Source organism: Accipiter gentilis, chromosome 17 (genome assembly GCF_929443795.1).
Source record: "Accipiter gentilis chromosome 17, bAccGen1.1, whole genome shotgun sequence".
NCBI lineage: Eukaryota > Metazoa > Chordata > Aves > Accipitriformes > Accipitridae > Astur > Astur gentilis.
Window position 1 is genome coordinate 12,201,976 of NC_064896.1, and position 18,346 is coordinate 12,220,321.

General features: G+C 54.9%; 2 protein-coding genes across 3 annotated transcripts; one reads left to right on the top strand and one right to left on the bottom strand.

The window, feature by feature from the left end:
* Window positions 1-2,568: 2,568 nt before the first annotated feature.
* LOC126047290 (cytosolic 5'-nucleotidase 1A-like) lies at window positions 2,569-10,145 on the bottom strand. 2 transcript variants are annotated; one of them, XM_049820775.1, is made up of 7 exons: window positions 10,038-10,145; window positions 8,215-8,272; window positions 7,321-7,488; window positions 6,813-6,942; window positions 6,119-6,241; window positions 4,847-5,025; window positions 2,569-4,298 (listed from the first exon to the last, which is right to left on the bottom strand). In XM_049820775.1, exons 2-7 carry the CDS (start codon window positions 8,257-8,259, stop codon window positions 3,996-3,998), a joined length of 948 nt encoding a protein of 315 aa, XP_049676732.1. In that variant the 5' UTR covers window positions 8,260-8,272; window positions 10,038-10,145; the 3' UTR covers window positions 2,569-3,995. The 2 variants fall into 2 exon arrangements, with proteins under 2 accessions (XP_049676732.1, XP_049676730.1); XM_049820773.1 differs by lacking the exon at window positions 8,215-8,272 and having other exon boundaries at window positions 10,038-10,124.
* A 1,144-nt stretch (window positions 10,146-11,289) lies between these two features.
* Window positions 11,290-17,124, top strand: SYT8 (synaptotagmin 8). The gene is made up of 11 exons (XM_049820797.1): window positions 11,290-11,364; window positions 12,256-12,337; window positions 13,282-13,559; window positions 14,253-14,376; window positions 14,743-14,900; window positions 15,047-15,142; window positions 15,384-15,551; window positions 15,768-15,935; window positions 16,128-16,245; window positions 16,667-16,800; window positions 16,891-17,124. Exons 1-11 carry the CDS (start codon window positions 11,290-11,292, stop codon window positions 17,122-17,124), a joined length of 1,635 nt encoding a protein of 544 aa, XP_049676754.1.
* The last annotated feature ends 1,222 nt before the right edge of the window (window positions 17,125-18,346 follow it).

Sequence of the window (18,346 nt, forward strand, 5' to 3'; positions counted from 1 at the left end):
TATGTCCATAAGGCTCTTAATTTCTACCTATTTATCGTTGCCTTTCTCCTAAGCTCCAGCTTCACTTGCTGCCACAGCCAGCATTTTCCAACGTGCCTGCCTGGGGTTAAGATCTTGAACCCACGTTTAAGCACCTTGGCAAACACAGGCTGTGGCTTTGCACACCCTCTCTTTGAGCTTCTGCACACAAAATACCCTGTTAATAATTATTTGCAGGGTGGGACTTGGTATGTCAGCCTCTCTGGCTGTGAACCCCTGAGTGTTTCCCAAGGAGCTCTGCCACCAGGGTGGCTTAGGGTTAAGGTTATGGTCAAAAATGTGAAGATGCTTTGGCCCGTGCTCATGGCCAAAGGCCCTTGTAGGTTATGGGTGGAGGGAGGTGTGGGAGCATCCCTGGCAGACACGGCAGCTGTGCCTGGGTCCTGCAGCCTCCAGCATCCTCTCCCGCTGCAGCCAGGAGTCAATAAAGCTGAACTGCTTGGACACTGCCAATGCAGATGTCTGTTAGCAGCTAAATACCTGCCAATCTTCCCTCCCTGCAGCACCACCATTTCATAAAATTTTTTTTTCCCTCTCATAATGCTAAGTTGTTTTTTCTTTAGCATTGCAACCCTAAATTGACTGGCGCAGTGAGTGGGAGATTAAGGGCACGCTCCTGGGCAAAGGTCTTCTGCAAACTCCTAGGGCTGGCTGGCTGTAGCCTCTGATCCCTGGCGTCACATGACACCCACCCCCACCCCCACCCCCCCCCCCCAAAAAAAAAACCCAAACAAGGGCTGCTTGTTCGGCACCACTGGCAGGGCTGGGCTTGGTGGAGGATGCAGCCAGCCTGCCTGTGGCTGAGCGGAGCGGGGGCATTGCCTGCTTCCCTCCCTGAACCGGGAGGGTGTCCTGGGATTGTCCCAAGCAGTGGTGGGTCAGCAGCAGGGGGGACCCTGACACCAGGCAGCTTTGGCTGGGACAGCATGGGGTTGCTGGAAAGCAATGGCCAGAATCAAGTGCAGGTCCTCGGAGCCCCCTTTGCACCCATTCATTTTTTTTCCTGGAGTGGAAAGGTGTGAAACTCAGCAGTGCTCAAAGGGAGCCTGTCCCTGTGGGTGGCACAGCAGTGTGACCTGCTCTTGCCTTGCCCTGGCCTCCAAAATCTGAGATGGATATCAGAGAAGCATCCCATGACCAGCCTCAGCAGCTAAACCCCCTTTGGGCTGTAACAGCAGCAGGAGACCCCTGGGCACCAGCAACCCCTTGAAGGAGGGAGATTAAAATGCCTCAAAAAACCAAGACCTGAGGACTACCCACATCATTAATGAACTTATTACAGATGCCTCTAAGACAGAAAAAACAAGTTTGCCCTTGCAGCAGGGGGTAGAAGTGGCAGTAGTCCTTGCCAGAGGGTGTTTTTGATGCTCCATCTTCAGAACAGGGCAGAAAAGGGCAGGTTTTGATGCCACATCTTTGGAGTAGAAAAATAAAGGGCAGTTTTGATGCTACACATTTAAGCCATGGCCTGAAGCAGCTGCCCTTGGCCCCATAGGATGCAACCCCACAAACCCTGAGTTTCCTTCCTTTTTTCCCATTTTGGGCATGTTTTGCCCTGTCATCCCCCACTGTGCTGACAGTGCTGGAGGAAGGCACGTGGCGCCTTCCCCCTGCCTCAGCAGCTCGTGCCCTGCAACGGCTCATGTGGGCCTGTCCCCACCACCCTTGACTCAGCTAATTCCCCCTCGCCCGAGGCATTGACCAAGCTCCTGCTGGCGCTGGTCCAGGCATTAGCAAAGGCGATGGGTTGGAGCGCAGAGGATGTCCAGGTCCACCATCACTACCGCCACTGGGTCCACGTCCCCACCACTAGTGGCCACCGAAGCATCTGCCCATGCATGGTGAGCAGGGCTGGAGATGGGTGCTTGGATCCCCGCACCGAGCCTGGTGGTATCTGACCTGCATAAAAGTGTGATGAACATCTGTACCTGCTTACCAGGCGTGTTTTGCGCATCCTGTAATTAATGTTTGCTCAGTGATCGAGGCTGAGGGGTGCTTAGCGTTATTAGCAGATGATGAGTAGCTGATGTTGTTGATGTTGGTACCTCGAAACATCTAATTTCAGCATCTGGACTGAGCAAAAGGGCCAGGGGCCAGACTGCTGGTGCCAAGACCCTGCCGGGCTTTGCGTCTTTGGAGGTGGCTTCCTACCACAGCCCTGCACATGGGCATCCCTGCCCTGCCCTGGCAGCCTTGAGTTTGGACCCACATGATGGCCACGGTGGCAGGGACAGGACCTGTGCTGGTGGCACAGTGGGGCCAGCAGCTCCTCTTGCTAGGGTGAGATGTGCAGAGCCCCCAAGCCCAGGGTGGTGAGAGCGGGCTTGGGGACAGGGATGCAACTTCTTGCATGTTCAGGGGCCTAATCCAAAGCCCACAGATGGTTTCTTGTGTATTTAACCCATCTTGATGCATGTGTATAAGACTGGATAAAAGAAATGAATGTCCATAAAGGAGCACTGAATTATCCCAGCCCTCCTCCCACACTGCTGAGCACAGGCACGAGGGAGAAGCACTCACACAGGCATGCTCATTTATTTATTTATTGTGGGGGAAAAAAATCATTGGTGAGAACAATGCTTGTGAAGAATTTAAAAAAAATTACTTTCTGACTACACTGAGATTAAAAAACCTAAGCCACTGTCACCTTTATCTCCTCTGTCCATATTCCTGCTACCACCCAGCAGGCATTTCCCTGAGCAGCCAGTTTGTATTTTTTTATGAGGCTGTTCTGGGGAGGTCCCAGGGATTGGGGTGCTGTGTCCCCAGGTGGCACAGTGGCCTCTAGTGGCAAATGCTCCCATCTAGCCCTCGGGAAAGAAACCCGCAAACGAATCTTAGGGGGCTGCTTGCTTTTCAGGAGAATTAGGAGCAGAGCCCAAATTGCCAGAGGAGAGGCAGCCCTGCACAGGGGGGTGGCTTGGTGCCAGGCAGGGTCCTGAGCACACCCTTGGACCCCATCTGCCCTAAGCAGCCGCACCTGGGACCCCCACCCACACCCCCACCCATGGTCCTGGAGACCCATTTAAGCTCGGGTCTGGGCACGGGTCCTGCCTTGGCCTCTGTGGTGCTGGCCTGTAGCCCTGGCCCCTCGATGGGTTGTGCTGTAGGCAGCCCAGCTCCGGTGCCCTCTCCTGGTGGGACATTGGAGCTATGTGGCAGCTCTGCCTTCTGGCCGGACTTCAGAGCTGGGTTGCAGCCTTGTCCCTGTTCCATCTCCTGCAGCTCCAGAAGCTGAATGTCCTATAAGTCTGAGTCTCCTAAGGGCACTCTGTGAGCAGCCTGCATGCCTAAGGAAAGGTGATTTGTGCTATAATCTCTTCTATAAGGGAATAGCTTGGGCTTTCTTTCTTCAACCTTGTCACCTGTTTCTAAAAAGTTTGTGGGTCCTTTACAGCTTTGAAATCTTTTTCCCTCTGCTGAGTTTGGCTGGAGCTGCCTGAAGGACTTGCTAGCACATCAGCCTCCTCAGGAAACCAAGCTGAGTGTGTCTGGTGAGGCAGGATCTTGAGGGCTTCCTTTGGGCAGAGGTCCTGGGAATAAATCTTGGAGCCTGTCTGAGCACAGCTGAAGCTAGCATTTTTAGTGCTTTGTTTCATGCTTCCTTTAGCTCATGTGTGGGGTAATAGTGTAATTTGTTTCTTTGCAGAAAAGCCCCCAGGTCCTACAGGGCAGGTAGGTGTTAGTCCTCAGTGTCACAGCAAAGGTGTCCTTCCTTGCTGAAGCAGTTGCATCTTTTGGCTTTATCCTAAGACCTAAAGGATCTTGTATCAGGAGCAGAAATGAGCATCAAGTCTTGCCTGGTAGTCCGTGCCCTCATGCAATGCTCTCACCCCCTTTTCCTGAGGTTTGTTTGCTGCAGGTCAGGAAATCCTTCCCTTTCCACCAAAAGGTTTACCTTCAACTGGCCCAGTCCCCTGTGCTGCTGGGAGGAAGGACTGCTGGCCTGCAGCCCATCAGCAGCAGGAGGGGACCCAGGCAGAGGGTACACCCACATTTTGAGCCCCCTGGATGTTATGAAGCCCATCGTCAAAGAAAATGTGGGGCTGGATCTGGGCAAGGATGGGGCCCTTGGGAGCCCCGTCCATGAAGAAAGCCTCGTCAATGGCCAGACCCCATTCTCGGAGCGTCTTGATGGCTCGGATGCCCATGTCCCGGCCGCTGCGGGCAGTCACCAGGTAGGTGCGGATAGGGGATTTTTCCTGGCTGAACTTCTTGCGCATCTTCCCAAGGTGCATGGCAAAAGCCTTCAGGGGACCCTGGAAGCACAGCAAGACACTTGGGAGTGGGTGGGAAATAAAGACATCTACTCTGCTTCTACAAGCCACTTGTTCCTCTTTCAGGGTTTCTCAGGGCTCTGCAGAGCACAGGGACACCTGTGGGGTGCAGGATTAGGCAATGCTAGGGCTGGTGCTGTGCACTAGGGTGCCTGGGAGGAAGATGAGCATTGTGGTGCTCATCCTAATCCCAAAATGACCAGGAAGGTACATTCCAGTGAGCAGTGCCTCTGGGTCTGAGTCCTGCAGGGATTTGCACAGCAAGAGGTCCCAGCCTGCAAAAGGTGATGTTGGGGGTAACCACAACCCTGGATATTTGGGAGCTGATGCTCACTTATAGGAGACAGGCCAGATCCATCTCCAGTGGGACTCCAGATCAGGCCCACACCAGGGACTGAGTGGTGGATGCAAAGGGAACCTTTAAGGACTTGTGCTATTTTGGCTACTTGTGGAAAAGCCCTAGAGGGAGAGATGCTCATGGTAGGTGCAGAGCTTGTGGGTGCCCATGAAAAGTGAGGTGGCTTGCTCACCTCTCCCATGGGCACGGCCTCCATCGCCCTCTCATACTGCATGGCGCCCTCCAGCCCCTGCTCCCGGAAGACCTTGTCCGTCTCATCGGAGAAGAGCACGGCATCCCCGTCGAACACCACGCGGAGCGGGGTGCTGGGGGCCTGCACCTCCTGCTGGAAGATGAGTGCTGCGGAGACCCCTGCGAGACAGAACAAGGTGAGGCTCAGAAGGGAAAACCCCCCTGGGGGCATCTCGTGCATGGCCAGCTCCTTCCCGTGCCCTGTCCCACACTGCGGTGTCGGGGTCCCCAAGTCAGGGGCTTTCTGTGGGGGTCAGCCCCTTTCTAGGGCTGTGTTACCCCCCAATGGGACTGGACAAGAAAGCGCTGCTGATCAGAGACTGATGTCTGGAGAGATACCGAGGTCTGTAAGAGGTGATGGGTGGTTGTGTAGGCATGAGCAGCCTTCCTCCTGGTGCTCGCTCACCCTGCCAAGCCTGGCTCTAACGCCCAGTATTAGCACTCTGTGCTGTGAGTAATAGGGACTGGCATCTCCACTTGATTGGGGTAATTGGCTTAATTACAGGTCTCTTCCTACAAGTTGCTCCCTGCCCACCCTTGTCTGTGGACCCAGGCCACTGGATGAGAGACACTTGTCAGAGCAATGATGCCCTTCAAGAAGGCTCCAGGAATGTGCTGCATAGCGAAGGAAAGCCCAGGCTGCAGATGCCTTGCTCCTGAGCTTGAAGGGCCTTGGCCAGCTGATGTGCTCATACTGGTGCAAATTAATAAGGAGGTGATTAACCCCATTAAAGCTGTTGGGGAGGCTGCACTCCCTCCAATCCAGGTCAAGCATGTGCTTACATCTATCACTGAGCACATAGTAACTCTGCATGTACCAGGAAAGCAAATTTCTATAGCATCCTCGCAAAGCCCTGGGGATCGTCAATGCTCTCTCATTGATCCAGGGAGCAGCCATGGGCAGCATCTTTGGTTAGAAAGGCTTAAATGTCAGGCAGGGAATGACCAGCCCAATGTAGAAGTACAGCCAGAATTATGCATAAAGCACTCGGTGACTTGTGAAGGCATCTGAGAAACCCTGGTGTGTTTGCAGGCTACTCGTGGGGACAGAAGAGGAGATTGAACTGTTCAGGACTGTACTGGTAATCGATGTGCCATTCACTCCCTTGCCATTCACCTGTGAGTGCATGGGCTCTGGCACTGCCTCTTGGTACTGAGCTGCTTGGGAAAAGTGTGGTGGGTTTGCTGATGTGGGATGGAGGGGAGAACTCACCTCTCCGGAGGGCGTTGCAGACATCTGTCCTGTCAGCTGAGAGGAAGAGCTTGACCCCGTGGGACTTGAGGTACTGTGTGGAGTCCTCGTCGCTGACGAAGCAGAACTTGGAGATCTCCAGGCCTTTGGGTCAAGGGATGTGAGCAAAGTCTGTTATGGGGCAACATCCTCCTTGCAGCACCCCTCTTTGTTCCCTGGGTCTCGGCATGCTTTGCTGCAGAGCTCAGGGCAATTCATTTCCCAGTGCTGTGTGGGGAACCCACCTGTGTTCTTACTGCATCTTCTTGCCTTGTTGTTCCTACAAAACTGCAGAGTGCAGTTAAATATTCCCTTCATACCACCCTTAAATGAGCCTTCCTGAAAGCCCTCTGGGATTTATTTATTTATTAAGAACTCTGTTTCTTTAGTAGTTGCCTGAGGATGCCCAGGCTGTGCAAAATGCTGCCAGACCCTCTGATGCAAAGGATACGGCCAAAGGGAGCTGGGCTCTGCCAAGGAACCTGTACCCTGGGTGTGCTCCAGCATACTGGGCAAGCTGCATGGGGCTGGCAGGAATTGGGCTTGTTTCCAAAACAACCCCTTCCCCTTCTATCCCCTGGCTCTGTATTTGCCACTGATGCTCCACTGTGGTGCCTTATCTGCTTCACAGTCTCCTGGGGGAAAGCGTGCACTGCTGGGGATGGGTTCCCCTTACCGTAGTGTTTGGCGCTGTTGATGATGCGTGCACCGCTCTCCGGGCTGTTGTTGGAGAGCACCAGGATGTCAAAGAGGTCCTTCTCTGCTGGGGTGCTCTCCAGGATCTTCTCATTCACATACTGCGCTGCCTGCCAGGAGAAGAGGAGACTCTTTTGGAGGGGCATGACTGCAATGGCTTTGCCAGGTGTCTTTTGCAGTTAAGGTTTGTCATTTGTGCTGCATCTGTCAGCTATGGCAAGGCTAGCATGTTATGGAGAGCCAGAGCAAGCAACCATCCTGCAAAAGCCACTGCCAAGAGGGCAGGGAGCAGGATGTCCACCTCCCCCTTGGTGGGTGTGTGGGACTGGTGAGGAGCACGGATCTCAATGCCCTGCGATGAGGCCAAGAGGCCAGGCCAGGCATATCTGCACCATGTGATGGGAGTTGAGACCTAAAGCTGGGAAAGCTGAAGTTTCACCCCATCCTGTGAGTGTCTGCATGTGCCCCTGGCCAAGTGTGGGCCTCACCTGGATGAAGGCAAAGGCCGTGCCTGGTGGCAGGGGCTTGTCCTCGTTGGCCTGCTGGTGCCTTACGTATTCCTCCTTGCCCTTCTCCAGGTAGAGCTTGTGCTCCTCTTCCAGGTTGAAGATGGCTCTGGTAGTCACTGCAATGACCAGTGCCTTGCTGGGGTCTTTCTGCAGGACAAGGAAGTAAGAGGGGTTGGGGGGCAGCAAAGCAGGAGCTTGGGGAGGGGGGGTGAGCAGGGGGACATGGGGGTCTACTGACTCGGGTGGTGGGGTTGGATGTTGGAGGCATCACCCATGCATCACGGTTCCTGATGCCAGAGGACCTTTGGAGAAGAGGTACCAAGCCCAGTCTTCATCTTCAGGCCACCAAGGACGGGGCAGGCAGTTGTGAAACCCTAACCTGTCTGGTAAGTGCCATATGCTCTGAGGACAGCTCATACCAGAGGGGATCGCTTCATAATTCTGCTGTCTGTGGGCACAGCACAGCTGTAGTAATCTGTTTATGGTGAGCTGGGCGCTGCTGGGTTTCTCTGCACATACTGGTGGCTTTACTCTTCATTTGTGTCTGTTTTGGGGAGTCTAATAAAGACTCTACATATGAATGGAAGCTGCTGCTTTCTCCCTGGCTGCTCCAAAATTTAAGTGTGAGCGAATGCACCTGTCCTGTCCATACAAGTGGAGGTTCAGTCCTGCAACCTCTTCCCATGTGGAAATCACACAGACCTCACTGGGACCAGTGTCCAGCAGCCCTGGGACAGGCCACTTCTGCTGAAACCTAGGCACAAGCAATTCAGGCCACCACAGCTCTGGTTTGTGGTGTGTCCTCTCCTGTGGTGGCATTTCAAAACTTGCTTTAGAAATAATAGGATGCATGTTTTGTAACGAACGTTTTACCTGTTTCACATTGGTGTTTATGACTGTGCTTTCAGGCTCTGCCATCTTCAACTTTCAGCTTCAAAGAGAAAATATAGAATTAAACTGATACATTATAATATAGCCGATCTAGAGGGGGAAAGAGTGGAAAAGAGATGGGGGACATCCTGCCCACCAAGTGGAGCAGCCCAAATGAACCAGCTTCTGCTGACAACAGTTCTGCTTTTAGAAAACCTGGACTAATAGTTCCAATTAAATATGATGGAAAAGTGGGATTTCAACCACAGATCACTGCTTCCCCCCCAAGAGTATTTTTCTCTGGGGAGAACTGTTGAAAGCAGTTGGAGAGCTCTTTTCCCAGAAAAACAAATCTGTCTTTAAAAGCCAAAATACATCAGGTGTTATGGGTAGGCTTCTAGTGCACATCCTTACTGCCTGCCTTTCTACTTTCGCTTGAATGGTAAATTTGTATCCACAAATAAGCAAGCTGACTGCATGAGCAGCTCATTTGCAGCTGTAAAAGGCCTGAGTAAGAGATGTGCGGTGAGAGCTTGGGTGCAGGATGGGATCCCCCTGATGGGACTGGTCTGCCCCTCCACAGTGCTGTGAGCCAGGCAGCCCCTACACTGAAGGTCTAGGTGCAGGCTGTGCTAACCCAGGTCTGGCAGATGAAAGTCTTGGGGTTGTGTGTGTGTTACATGGTCTGCCTGTGCCTAGCAGCTGAATCATAAATCTCATTTACATTTGTGCACCCAGGTCCTGTGGTTTCTGTAAACACCATGCTATATGCTTCACTTCCATGCACCAGTCAGTGTCAGAAGTGGACCTTCAGGATTCAGCCTGTGGGATGGAAAGTGTTCCCATTCTCACCAAGGGGGATTCCATGGGGGTTATTTCTACCCAGCAGCTCCTACAAGTATGCTGCAGGCTTTCTCTGGAGAGCTGAGGCACCAATGACTGCTCTACACAGATGTGCTGGGAATGGCAAGGGCATTAAAACCTCATTTATCAGTTCATGCCCTACCTGATTATTGGGTTTGGGGTGGTGCAAGCATAGACCGAAGTCAGCATGCAGTATAAAGGGCAAGTTGGGGTCTCCAGGGGGACCCTTCTTTTGCCCCAATTTTCTTGTAATTAATTTCTATTATTCAGGGACTGCGAAGTGTTGCCTGGGCTGGTAGGAAATGCACTTGGCTGATGCCAGCCCTGACAGCCAGAGCCTTGCCATGGGGAGTTCAATGCTTGCATATGCACTCCCTGACTGCCCCTGGGGTGGAAAGCCATGCTGGCAGGGGTGCTTTCCCCACCTGCTGGGTGCCTGGAAAGCCGGGAGATGCTGAACATCCCTCTGCTTCCTCTACCCATACCCCATGCTGGAAAGGAGTCTCTTCCCAGAGAGCAGGGCAGAGGGTGGCAACCACCAGCCCAGCTGAGCAGGGAGAAGCTTTCCTCTGACAGAATTTCAGCCAAATACTTTTCTGCAAGTGACAGTTAAATGAGAGGAGGCAAGGGAGCTAAGCAGCCCTTCCTGGAGGGAGAACACCACCTCTAATTTCTGCTCTATTCTTCCAAGTGCTGCGAACCAAGCCTGACTTCTCCTTTCCATCTACCTGCCTCTAATAACTGCAGTATTGTTTAGATACAGATATGCATATATGCACACGCATACATCTCTGCTGCGAGTACCCCCCCCCCCCCGCACACAACGTCAGACTCGCAGGAAAGCGTTTCAGGCAGATGCTTGCTGGTGCCCGTAGCTCATCCTACGGCTCTGCAACATGGAGCAGATATTACCCCCACTGCACACAGCCAGGATTTTGCTAGACACCAAAGCCCAAACTCACCGTGAGCGCTGCCTCTGCTCCCTGGCGCAGCCTGTCCAGCAGCAGCATCGAAACTTTGCCCAAGACGCTGGTGTTTATATTTCCCCCTCCCCGTGCTGGCAGGAAGCAGACAGGAGCCAGGATGGGGTGCAGCTCCGCTCCCCGGCGTGCTGGGATTTGTAGGCGGCTGTGTGGGTTGGCGACGTGCCTGGGCCAGACTGCATTTCCCAGCCGGCACCGCACAGGCGGCTCACGGTCACTCAGGCCTGGCCATGGCCACGCTCTGGGGAAGGGGCTCAACCCTGGTCCTGCTTTTTGGGCTCCCTCGGAGCTTGTGCTCAGTCGCTGCTCGCTGCCCACAAGTGCTGCAGTGATGTCTATTTTTGTAGCCAGGGTATTTATAGCGTGCCTCCAGACCTCTCATTTCCCAGCCCTTGAATGCATAATGGTTGTGGTTTGACTGAAAATATAGGGGTACCTGTTCAAGAGGGGCTTGCAGCATGTCCAGGCAGATGTAGGGAGCTGGGCCAGGGAGAAAGGGTGGTGCAGAGCATGGCAGGGTGCAGCAGGGGCTCACCACATTTGCAATTTTACTGTCATGTTTTTGGGTCCCTTTTCCCTTCTTTTCTGAAAGCTGCCTCTTACACGCCACCCTGAGCAGGGGTAATTTGGGGGCTGGGATCTTGCTTTTCCAGGTGGGCTGTGCAGCACCCAGCCCTGCAAGGCTCCTGCTGCTGGGGTATTTCAACATCCTCTTTCTGTCCAAGAGTGAGATTGGGGGTGGGGGGCTGACACAGAGGAGCGGCTGCCATCCTGCAGCTTTTCCCTTGCCCAGCCAGGGCATGTCCCTGCCCTGCTGCTGGAAGATGGCCCAGAGCAGCAGCCTCCCCCAGCCTGGCTCCTGCTGAAGGAGACCGATCTCACTTGCATTAAGGCCAAGCAGCTGTCCCCCTGACTGGCACCAGATTATTACCAGCATCACCAAATCTCCTTCCAAAATGTGGGCTGCAGCTGGTGTCCTGTGCAGCTTGGCTTCACTAAGATGCTTGTCTCTAGCAAATAGCCTGTCAAAAAGGATACTGATATGCTCAGCTTTCAGCATGCATATGCAACCCCCCTTTTCCTGACTGATTTTATTGGGCATGTTCCCTTTCCCCTGTCCCCCTTATGCATTTCTCCTGTGCATCCTCCGGGACTGCCAGCTTAGAGCAAAAAGTGTTTTGGCATCTATGTTTCCCCCCCCAGAGGTTTCCTGCAGCATCATTCCCACAGCATGTCCTGCTCCTGGAGACGATGCTTCTCTGAGCAGCAGGAGTTCAGGGTGCTTGTGAGTGGGGCCATGTTTCAGGTGGGCAAGGGGCAGCCCCAGTACCTCTCCTGTGGCCAGATGCTCGGTGTAGCAATGCCTCAGTGGCCATGTGAAAATCTGGCAGGACCAGTGAGCCAGGGTGGCCAGGCAGAGCTGGGACGGGTCTGGTTTCCGGGGCCTCTCCCCCCATGTCTGTGTCAGCCATCGGGCACCGCCCCAAATTTCCACAGTAACTGGGCACGTTTTGGGCTGACCTTGCTGAATTGGCAACAACAGAAGAAGTGTGCAAGTATAAATTTAATGCGACAGGGATGCCAGTGAAATCGCTCCTGGCTGTGTGCCTGGTGCTGCTCCCGTTGGCACTGAGGGATGGAACCACCCAAGCAATATCCCCTCGCCCTGTCTGTCCTCCCTGCCGCTTCAGAGCATCCCCCTTCATCCCCATTGCCGCACGCACTTCCCGGGCCCTCGCGTGGTGCCATAAAGCACCATACGCCCCTCTGGGCCAACAAGACGGGCTCCCTAAGTGCAGGGCTTACCAGGGATGGATGCAGCCACGCACCCGTCCCCTTGGAAGCACCTGTCACCTCACACTGAGTCCTGCAGCCACGCTGTCCAGCCCAGCATCGCTGCAGGGATAACTTGGAGAAGTGAATTTGCGGGGGCACAGAGCCAGGCAGCGATGCCCGCCGGCTTCTCGCAGGCAGGAGGGCAGGTTTTGCTTCCTGGTCTGGCAGGGAGTTCCCCACTGGCTTTTCACCTGCCTGAGCACCACTTGGGTCAGTGGCAAGGTGGGGCCGCCGGAGCTGCTGGGGCCGCCTGATTCCTGGGCTGGCAAAGCAGACTTTCCTGTTTCGGTCGTGCTGTGCAGCCACCATCCCTGCTGCACCCTCAGCTCCACGTCCAGCAGGGTCCTGTCTCACCCCGCAGCATGCCCCTGCCACGTGCCGCAGATGGGCCCGGAGCCCGCGCAGCAGGGAAGAGAGACTGAGGCTGGGGAGGAGGCGCGTCGGTAAGTCTGATTTCGGGACCCTGGTCAGCACAGGGTGGAAGCGAGAAGCAGGTCTCCCCCAGCCCCTTTTCCAGGAGCAGGGATGCTCGATGCTCCCTGCAAAGCCCACCAAGGCCGTGCTGCCTCTCCCAGACTGCAGCAGGGCTGTCCCCCTCATCCCCAAAACAGCGACTCAGGTTACCCCATGGGGCTGGGGTGAGCTTTTATTTTAAACCAGGGCCAATGTCAGACCAACATGACACAGCCTGGGGGGTCTGGCATGGAAAAAGCGCTGACGCACCTAATTTTATGCTGGGTGGGTGCCTGCTTGCCTGCACTGTCATGTCCACCCACCACCACTGCCCGAAGCCACAGTCTGGTGCCTCCTAAATATCACAGGCACGTCACCAGACACTGATTTCTGTGTGTGGGGACAGGAGAAACCGATAGGATAGGACAAAGGATAATGGCTTTAAATTGAAAGAGAGTAGATTTAGATTAGATGTAAGGAAGGAGTTCTTTACTGTGAGGGTGGTGAGACACTGGAACAGGTTGCCCAGAGAGGCTGTGGATGCCCCATCCCTGGCAGTGTCCAAGGCCAGGCTGGATGGGGCTTTGAGCAACCTGGTCTGGTGGAAGGTGTCCCTGCCCATGGCAGGGGGGTTGGAACTAGATGGTCTTTAGGGACCCTTCCAATCCAAACCATTCTATGATTCTATGATCATTAAAGCTGCTGGTGGTGAGGCTGCCAGCGGAGATCGTGTGTCCAACGGTACAGACATCCCAGGTGGCCCCAGTCACCTGGCAAGTCACTTAACCTGCACCTTATTGCACCAGCAATGATGCTGCAGGGATGACAACAGTTCCCACGTCCCTCCAGCCCTATGCCCGCATGCGGCAAAGCCCACTGTTGGAAAAATGAAAGGCTTTTGCTGGCTTTGCAGGCGCAGTGGAGGGAAGCGCAGAGGTGGTTTCTCCCGAGGAGGATCCCCGAGCAAGGAACCATGGCCCTGCGGGGTGGGCAGAGTGCAGGCAGAGCAAGCGGTGTTGGCTGCTTGAGCAGGGACCTGCTCGGACAAGGGGCATGTGGCTGGGGCAGCCAAGGCAAACAGGCACACACCTGCCAGCCTCGGACACGGCACTGGGACCAGGTGCCGCCAGTGCTGTGATGGCTGCAGACCCACTCGCTGCACAGCTCCCAGCTCCTGCTGCCGCTCCTCACCTGAAAGGAGGCAAGAAGGAAGTTTTGGCTACAAGGAAGCAGTCATGCTAGAATAAGAGCCTTGCTATGGGGAGGGCAGTAGTGAAAAACCATTCTGCTTTAAATTTGAAGCCTTCCCTTAAGCTGCGTCAGCATTGCCACGTGCACCGGTTGGGCTTAAGCAAATTTTCCGAGCCTGTGTGACCCCAGCCTGGTGGCACCACTGCCACCTGCAACACAGGCACCAGCCCCACTGCAAGCCCAGGAGCAAACCCTCCTGCTCTTCAGCCCTGTGAGAAGGGGGAAAATAGCCAAAAAAAGGGTGTTAGTTAATGGTGGGGCTTGCCTAGGGCTGAGCAAACCCTTCAGCTCATGCTGCCCGGCCAGGCAGGAGCCAGCATAAAACAGCTCTTGGGGTTTTTTTTCCCCTACAGCCAGGTGATTCCTCTTCTCACAAACAAAGGAAAACTCCCTAATCCACACCCCACTCCCTCCCCATTCCGAAGGGAGGCTTGCAAGGATATAAATGAGAAGGCTGTAGGCTACTCCCTGAGTAGGCTGCCCACAGCTCCTCCCGCTCCGTTTCACACGTCCTTGCCAAAGTGGCCAAGCCCCAAACGCCTGGTTCTATGTTTTAATTGTTTGCTCTCATTAGAGCCCTGGGCCACCGGCAGCACACGGGCTACTGGAGAGGAAATCCCCACCCTGTTAATTTTGCTTGTGTTGCCAGGTCAGCCCAGCTTAGCTGTGGTAGCCAGGAAAGGCATGGTGATGGCCTCCCCGTTCACCAGTAGCCCCGTGACCATCCCCACCACAGCTCAACCAGGCTTCCTGGGTGGCTGGCTGAACCGGATCCCATGTGAGTACAGCGGTGCTTGCCCTGCTCTCTCAGGCAGCGTTATCTGGCAGGGTTCCTGGAATCTGAGGCTGTGTAACCATTTCTCCCTCCCTCTAAAACCCCTTTTTCCAGTGGGGTTCATCAGGGTGGGGATGCTGCAGAGTGGTACCGTGCTGCTTGAGGCGCGCGGGGCATCCTTGCTGCCCATTTAGGGAATAGTCTCCAGCCTCAGCCTCCCTGCATGGGGCCTGTCCAGGATTGTAAGGGCAATTTTGAAAGTACAACCCCTTAATGCTGAAGCACCAGGAAGGGGTTTAAATGCACTCTATATGTTTTTGCTTGGTTTTAACTCTTCTGTTCATCTCTGCTCCCTGAACATTGCACCAGTACCCAAATGGGCGCTCATTGCTGTGGCTGTGGCAGTCGGAGTTCTTCTCCTCCTCTTCCTCATCTGCATTGTCAGGTGCTGCTGTGGCAAGAAGAAGCCCAAGAAGAAGGAGAGAGTCAGCGTGCCTGCTGTCAGCAGCTCCACCACAGCCAGCCTCGTGCGTCTTGCTTTCCCCTCTCCCCCACGTCCCTCCTCTCTGAGAAGTTTGCTGCCATGCTGCCTGGTCCTGGGAGTGGTGGGAGCACGGCATGGCTGGGGATGTGGTGGAGCACGTCCTGAGGGTAGTGCTACTCTCTGCCACAGGTCCAGCCCGAGACGGAGGACCTGGAGCGGGGCACAGAGCAGACGGGGCGAGGAAAGCTGCAGTACTCCCTAGAGTACAACTTCCGTGCGCAGGAGGTGGGGATGCTCGTGGCCGCGTCCCAGCAGGGAAAAGGCTTTGCTCTTGCATGGTCCCTCTTTGCTACCCACTGAGGTGGAGCATACCCTCTTGCACCTCTCCACCTGCCTGCAGCCTGCCGGCTCTCGTGCCTGCATGGCATGGAGGCATCCTCCCTGCTGCACTTACTTCTCACTGAGCCCCTGGTCATCTGACCCCATCCTCCTCCACCTGGTGACCTTGTGCATCACTCCTTTTAAGTTGAAAGTCGGAGTGAAGCAGGCAGCCGAGCTGAAGGCCATGGACAGCGGAGGCACATCTGATCCATATGTGATCGTCTACCTAACGTCTGATACAAAGAAGAGGTACGAGACCAAGGTTTACCGCAAGACCCTGAACCCGGTCTTCAATGAGAGCTTCACTTTCCAGGTAGGAACTATATCTGATGACGGTTTTTTGGTCCCATCAGGAGTATTGCATGGGCCCTGTTCCCTGGGAAAAGGCATCTCCAGGCAGGGAGATGCCTTTGCAACCAGGATGGGGCAGCGTCAGAGAGAAAGACTTGTTGTCGCATCCACCGCCCCATCCCATGGGGCAGGGCTGCCACCGAGGAGTGAGCCCAGGCTTTCGGGTCCTCCCCTGCAGGTACCCCAGGTGGAGGTGCCCGAGTCCACACTGGTGATGCAGATCTACGACTTCAACCGCTTTGCCAAGCATGACATCATCGGCGAGGTCCGGCTGCCCCTGGCCAGTGTCAGCCTGCAGCATGTCATCGAGCAGTGGAGCGACCTGGCAGCGGCCGGTAAAGTGGAGGTTGGTCTTGGAGAGTGGGAAACTCTGCCGGAAGGGATGTGCTGTTGCTTCACTTGCCACCACCCTAAGAAGCAGGCCCTTGGGGCCAAGCATGAGGGTGGGGGAGACCCAGGAAACCTGGGGCCAGCCTGGTGCTCCAGCCCCAGGTGAGCTGGCTCCTCTGCCCAGTGCTTATCGCTGGCATCTCTCCAGGAAGAGCAGCTGGGCGAGATCTGCTTCTCACTGCGCTACGTCCCCAGCACCAGCAAGCTGACTGTGCTCATCCTGGAAGCCAAGAAACTGAAGCGGATGAAATCCCATGGGCTCTCAGGTCAGCAGGGGCTGGCTGCCTGTGCTCAGATCCCCCTACTCCTGCCCAGGCCTTAATGATGCCACCAAGAGCTGCAAAGCGTTGAAAGGTCTCGGTGCTGAGACCTGCTTCCTGCTGCCACCACCATACCCAGCCCTTGGCCAGCTCCCAGCCTTCCCCTGCACAGATACTTCAGCTTTGGGCAGAGCTGGAGGTACCTACCAGATGTTATGGCTGGATGGTTCGGGGAGCTTGTGGCAGGAGGCAGGAGGTGGTGAGCTCTGAGGTGGCTGGCAAAGGGAAAGAGGGGTGGATGCTCCCACGAGGGGTAACGAGTGGGATGCTGTGCTCTGCTTGGGAATGGCTCAGGGGAGCTGTTTTGTGGTTGAGCTCCTCAGTCAAAAATTGTCACTTGTGACAGCTGTGTCCTCTCTCTCCTCAGATCCTTTTGTCAAGGTCCATCTCATCCTGAACAGGAAGAAATGGAAGAAGAAAATGACAAGTGTGAAGAAAAACACCTTAAGACCTTACTTCAATGAGGTGTTTGTTTTTGAGGTGCCTTTCAATCAGATCAAGGTGGGTTCCCCTGCAGCACCCAGGGTTGAGCAGGTCCCTGCTGCGGTGAGTCCCTCCCACTGACCCTCTTTCTTTTGTTCCCCCTTCCAGAACGTGGATGTGGTCATCTCCGTCTGGGATCACGACAAAGTGACCAAGAATGAGCCCATCGGCAAACTCTTCCTGGGCTGCCGAGCCACGGGCAACCAGCTGCGGCACTGGTCTGACATGCTGTCCAACCCACGCCGGCCCCTCACGCAGTGGCACAGCCTGCAGCCTCCAGATGTGGTCGACAAAGCCCTGGGGCTAAAGTCCCACCTCAAGTTGCCCCTGCCCCCCAGATAGCGGGGAGTCTCCTCCTCCACCCAGGGGGAAGGATGGAGGGCTTGTGGAGGGGTGAGGGGCTTCTGCTCAGCAACATCTAGACATGTTGGTCCCTGCTCAGTATCAGCAGAGGGGAATGGGTGCGCTTTTTGGCTAAGAGATGATCTGGCTGCTGATGCAGCTCATGCCCTGTCTAATGCCCAGAGCGGGGCAGCTCGGCACCCCAGGGCAAGGATGGATGTGGAGAATGCTAAAGGGGATGGCGTGGGCACAGGAGCCGGCTCATCCCAGCTGCTCGCAGGCTGGGGGGACAAATACACAGAGCTTCAAGCTCATGCAAAACCACCGAGTCCATTGATATTTTTAAAGCAGAGGATTAATGTGCCAGGAGCCTGGGGTGGGCAGTTTCTTTAGTTGTGAATAACTCCACAAGAGGCAAGTTCTTGGGAAGGCTTTATGTGTCCTGCAAAGGCTTTTAAACGAGACCAGTATCTTGAAGCACCCTAAGAGGCTTGAGAAGAGAGAAAGAGGAGAGGCTGATGAGGAAGGTGTTGGAGATACAGGACTAGCTCTTTAGTGCCTCTGTGATAAGCATGCTCTGTGTCCTGGCTAGAGGCTAAATGAGACAGCAAAATCAGCCACTGGTTGTCCACATGGCTTTACTCTTAGCCTATTCCCAGCTCATGCTGACTCGTGCACGCCAAGATGAGACTCAGGTTATGGGACTCACCAGTGACCATCCCCATGGACGATGCAGATGAGGATGCACAGTGTCAGCTCCATCCACCCTGCATGGTCCTAGCGCAGCAAGATTTGCACCGCCAGCACCTAGAGGTGCTGCCAAGGTGGAGGGGCTGAGGGTCTTGCTTTCTTACCATGATCATGCTACCCTGTTGAAGGCTGGGTTGCAGCCGTCATGTCACTTCTGGGCAGGTTTCATGTAATCTGGGAGGTTTTTGTGGCCAGATGTCCTGCCCTGCCCTGCTTCATGGGGCCTTGGGGTGGGGGCTATGTAAGTAAAGATCACTTCTAGAAGGATGAGGGCATTGGAGAGCTGCCACCATCCCTACCCAACCTTGAGTACTCTGCACTTTGTGGTGGCTTGAGAACAGCTCCTCTGAACCATCTGCAGGAGGAAGCTCACTGCATTGGGCTGGAGGAGGGACTCGCCCTTGCTCCAAAATACTTCTGCTAAAAAGCAGCCATAGCACACAGAAGATCTGGGCTCATATGATGGAATTTC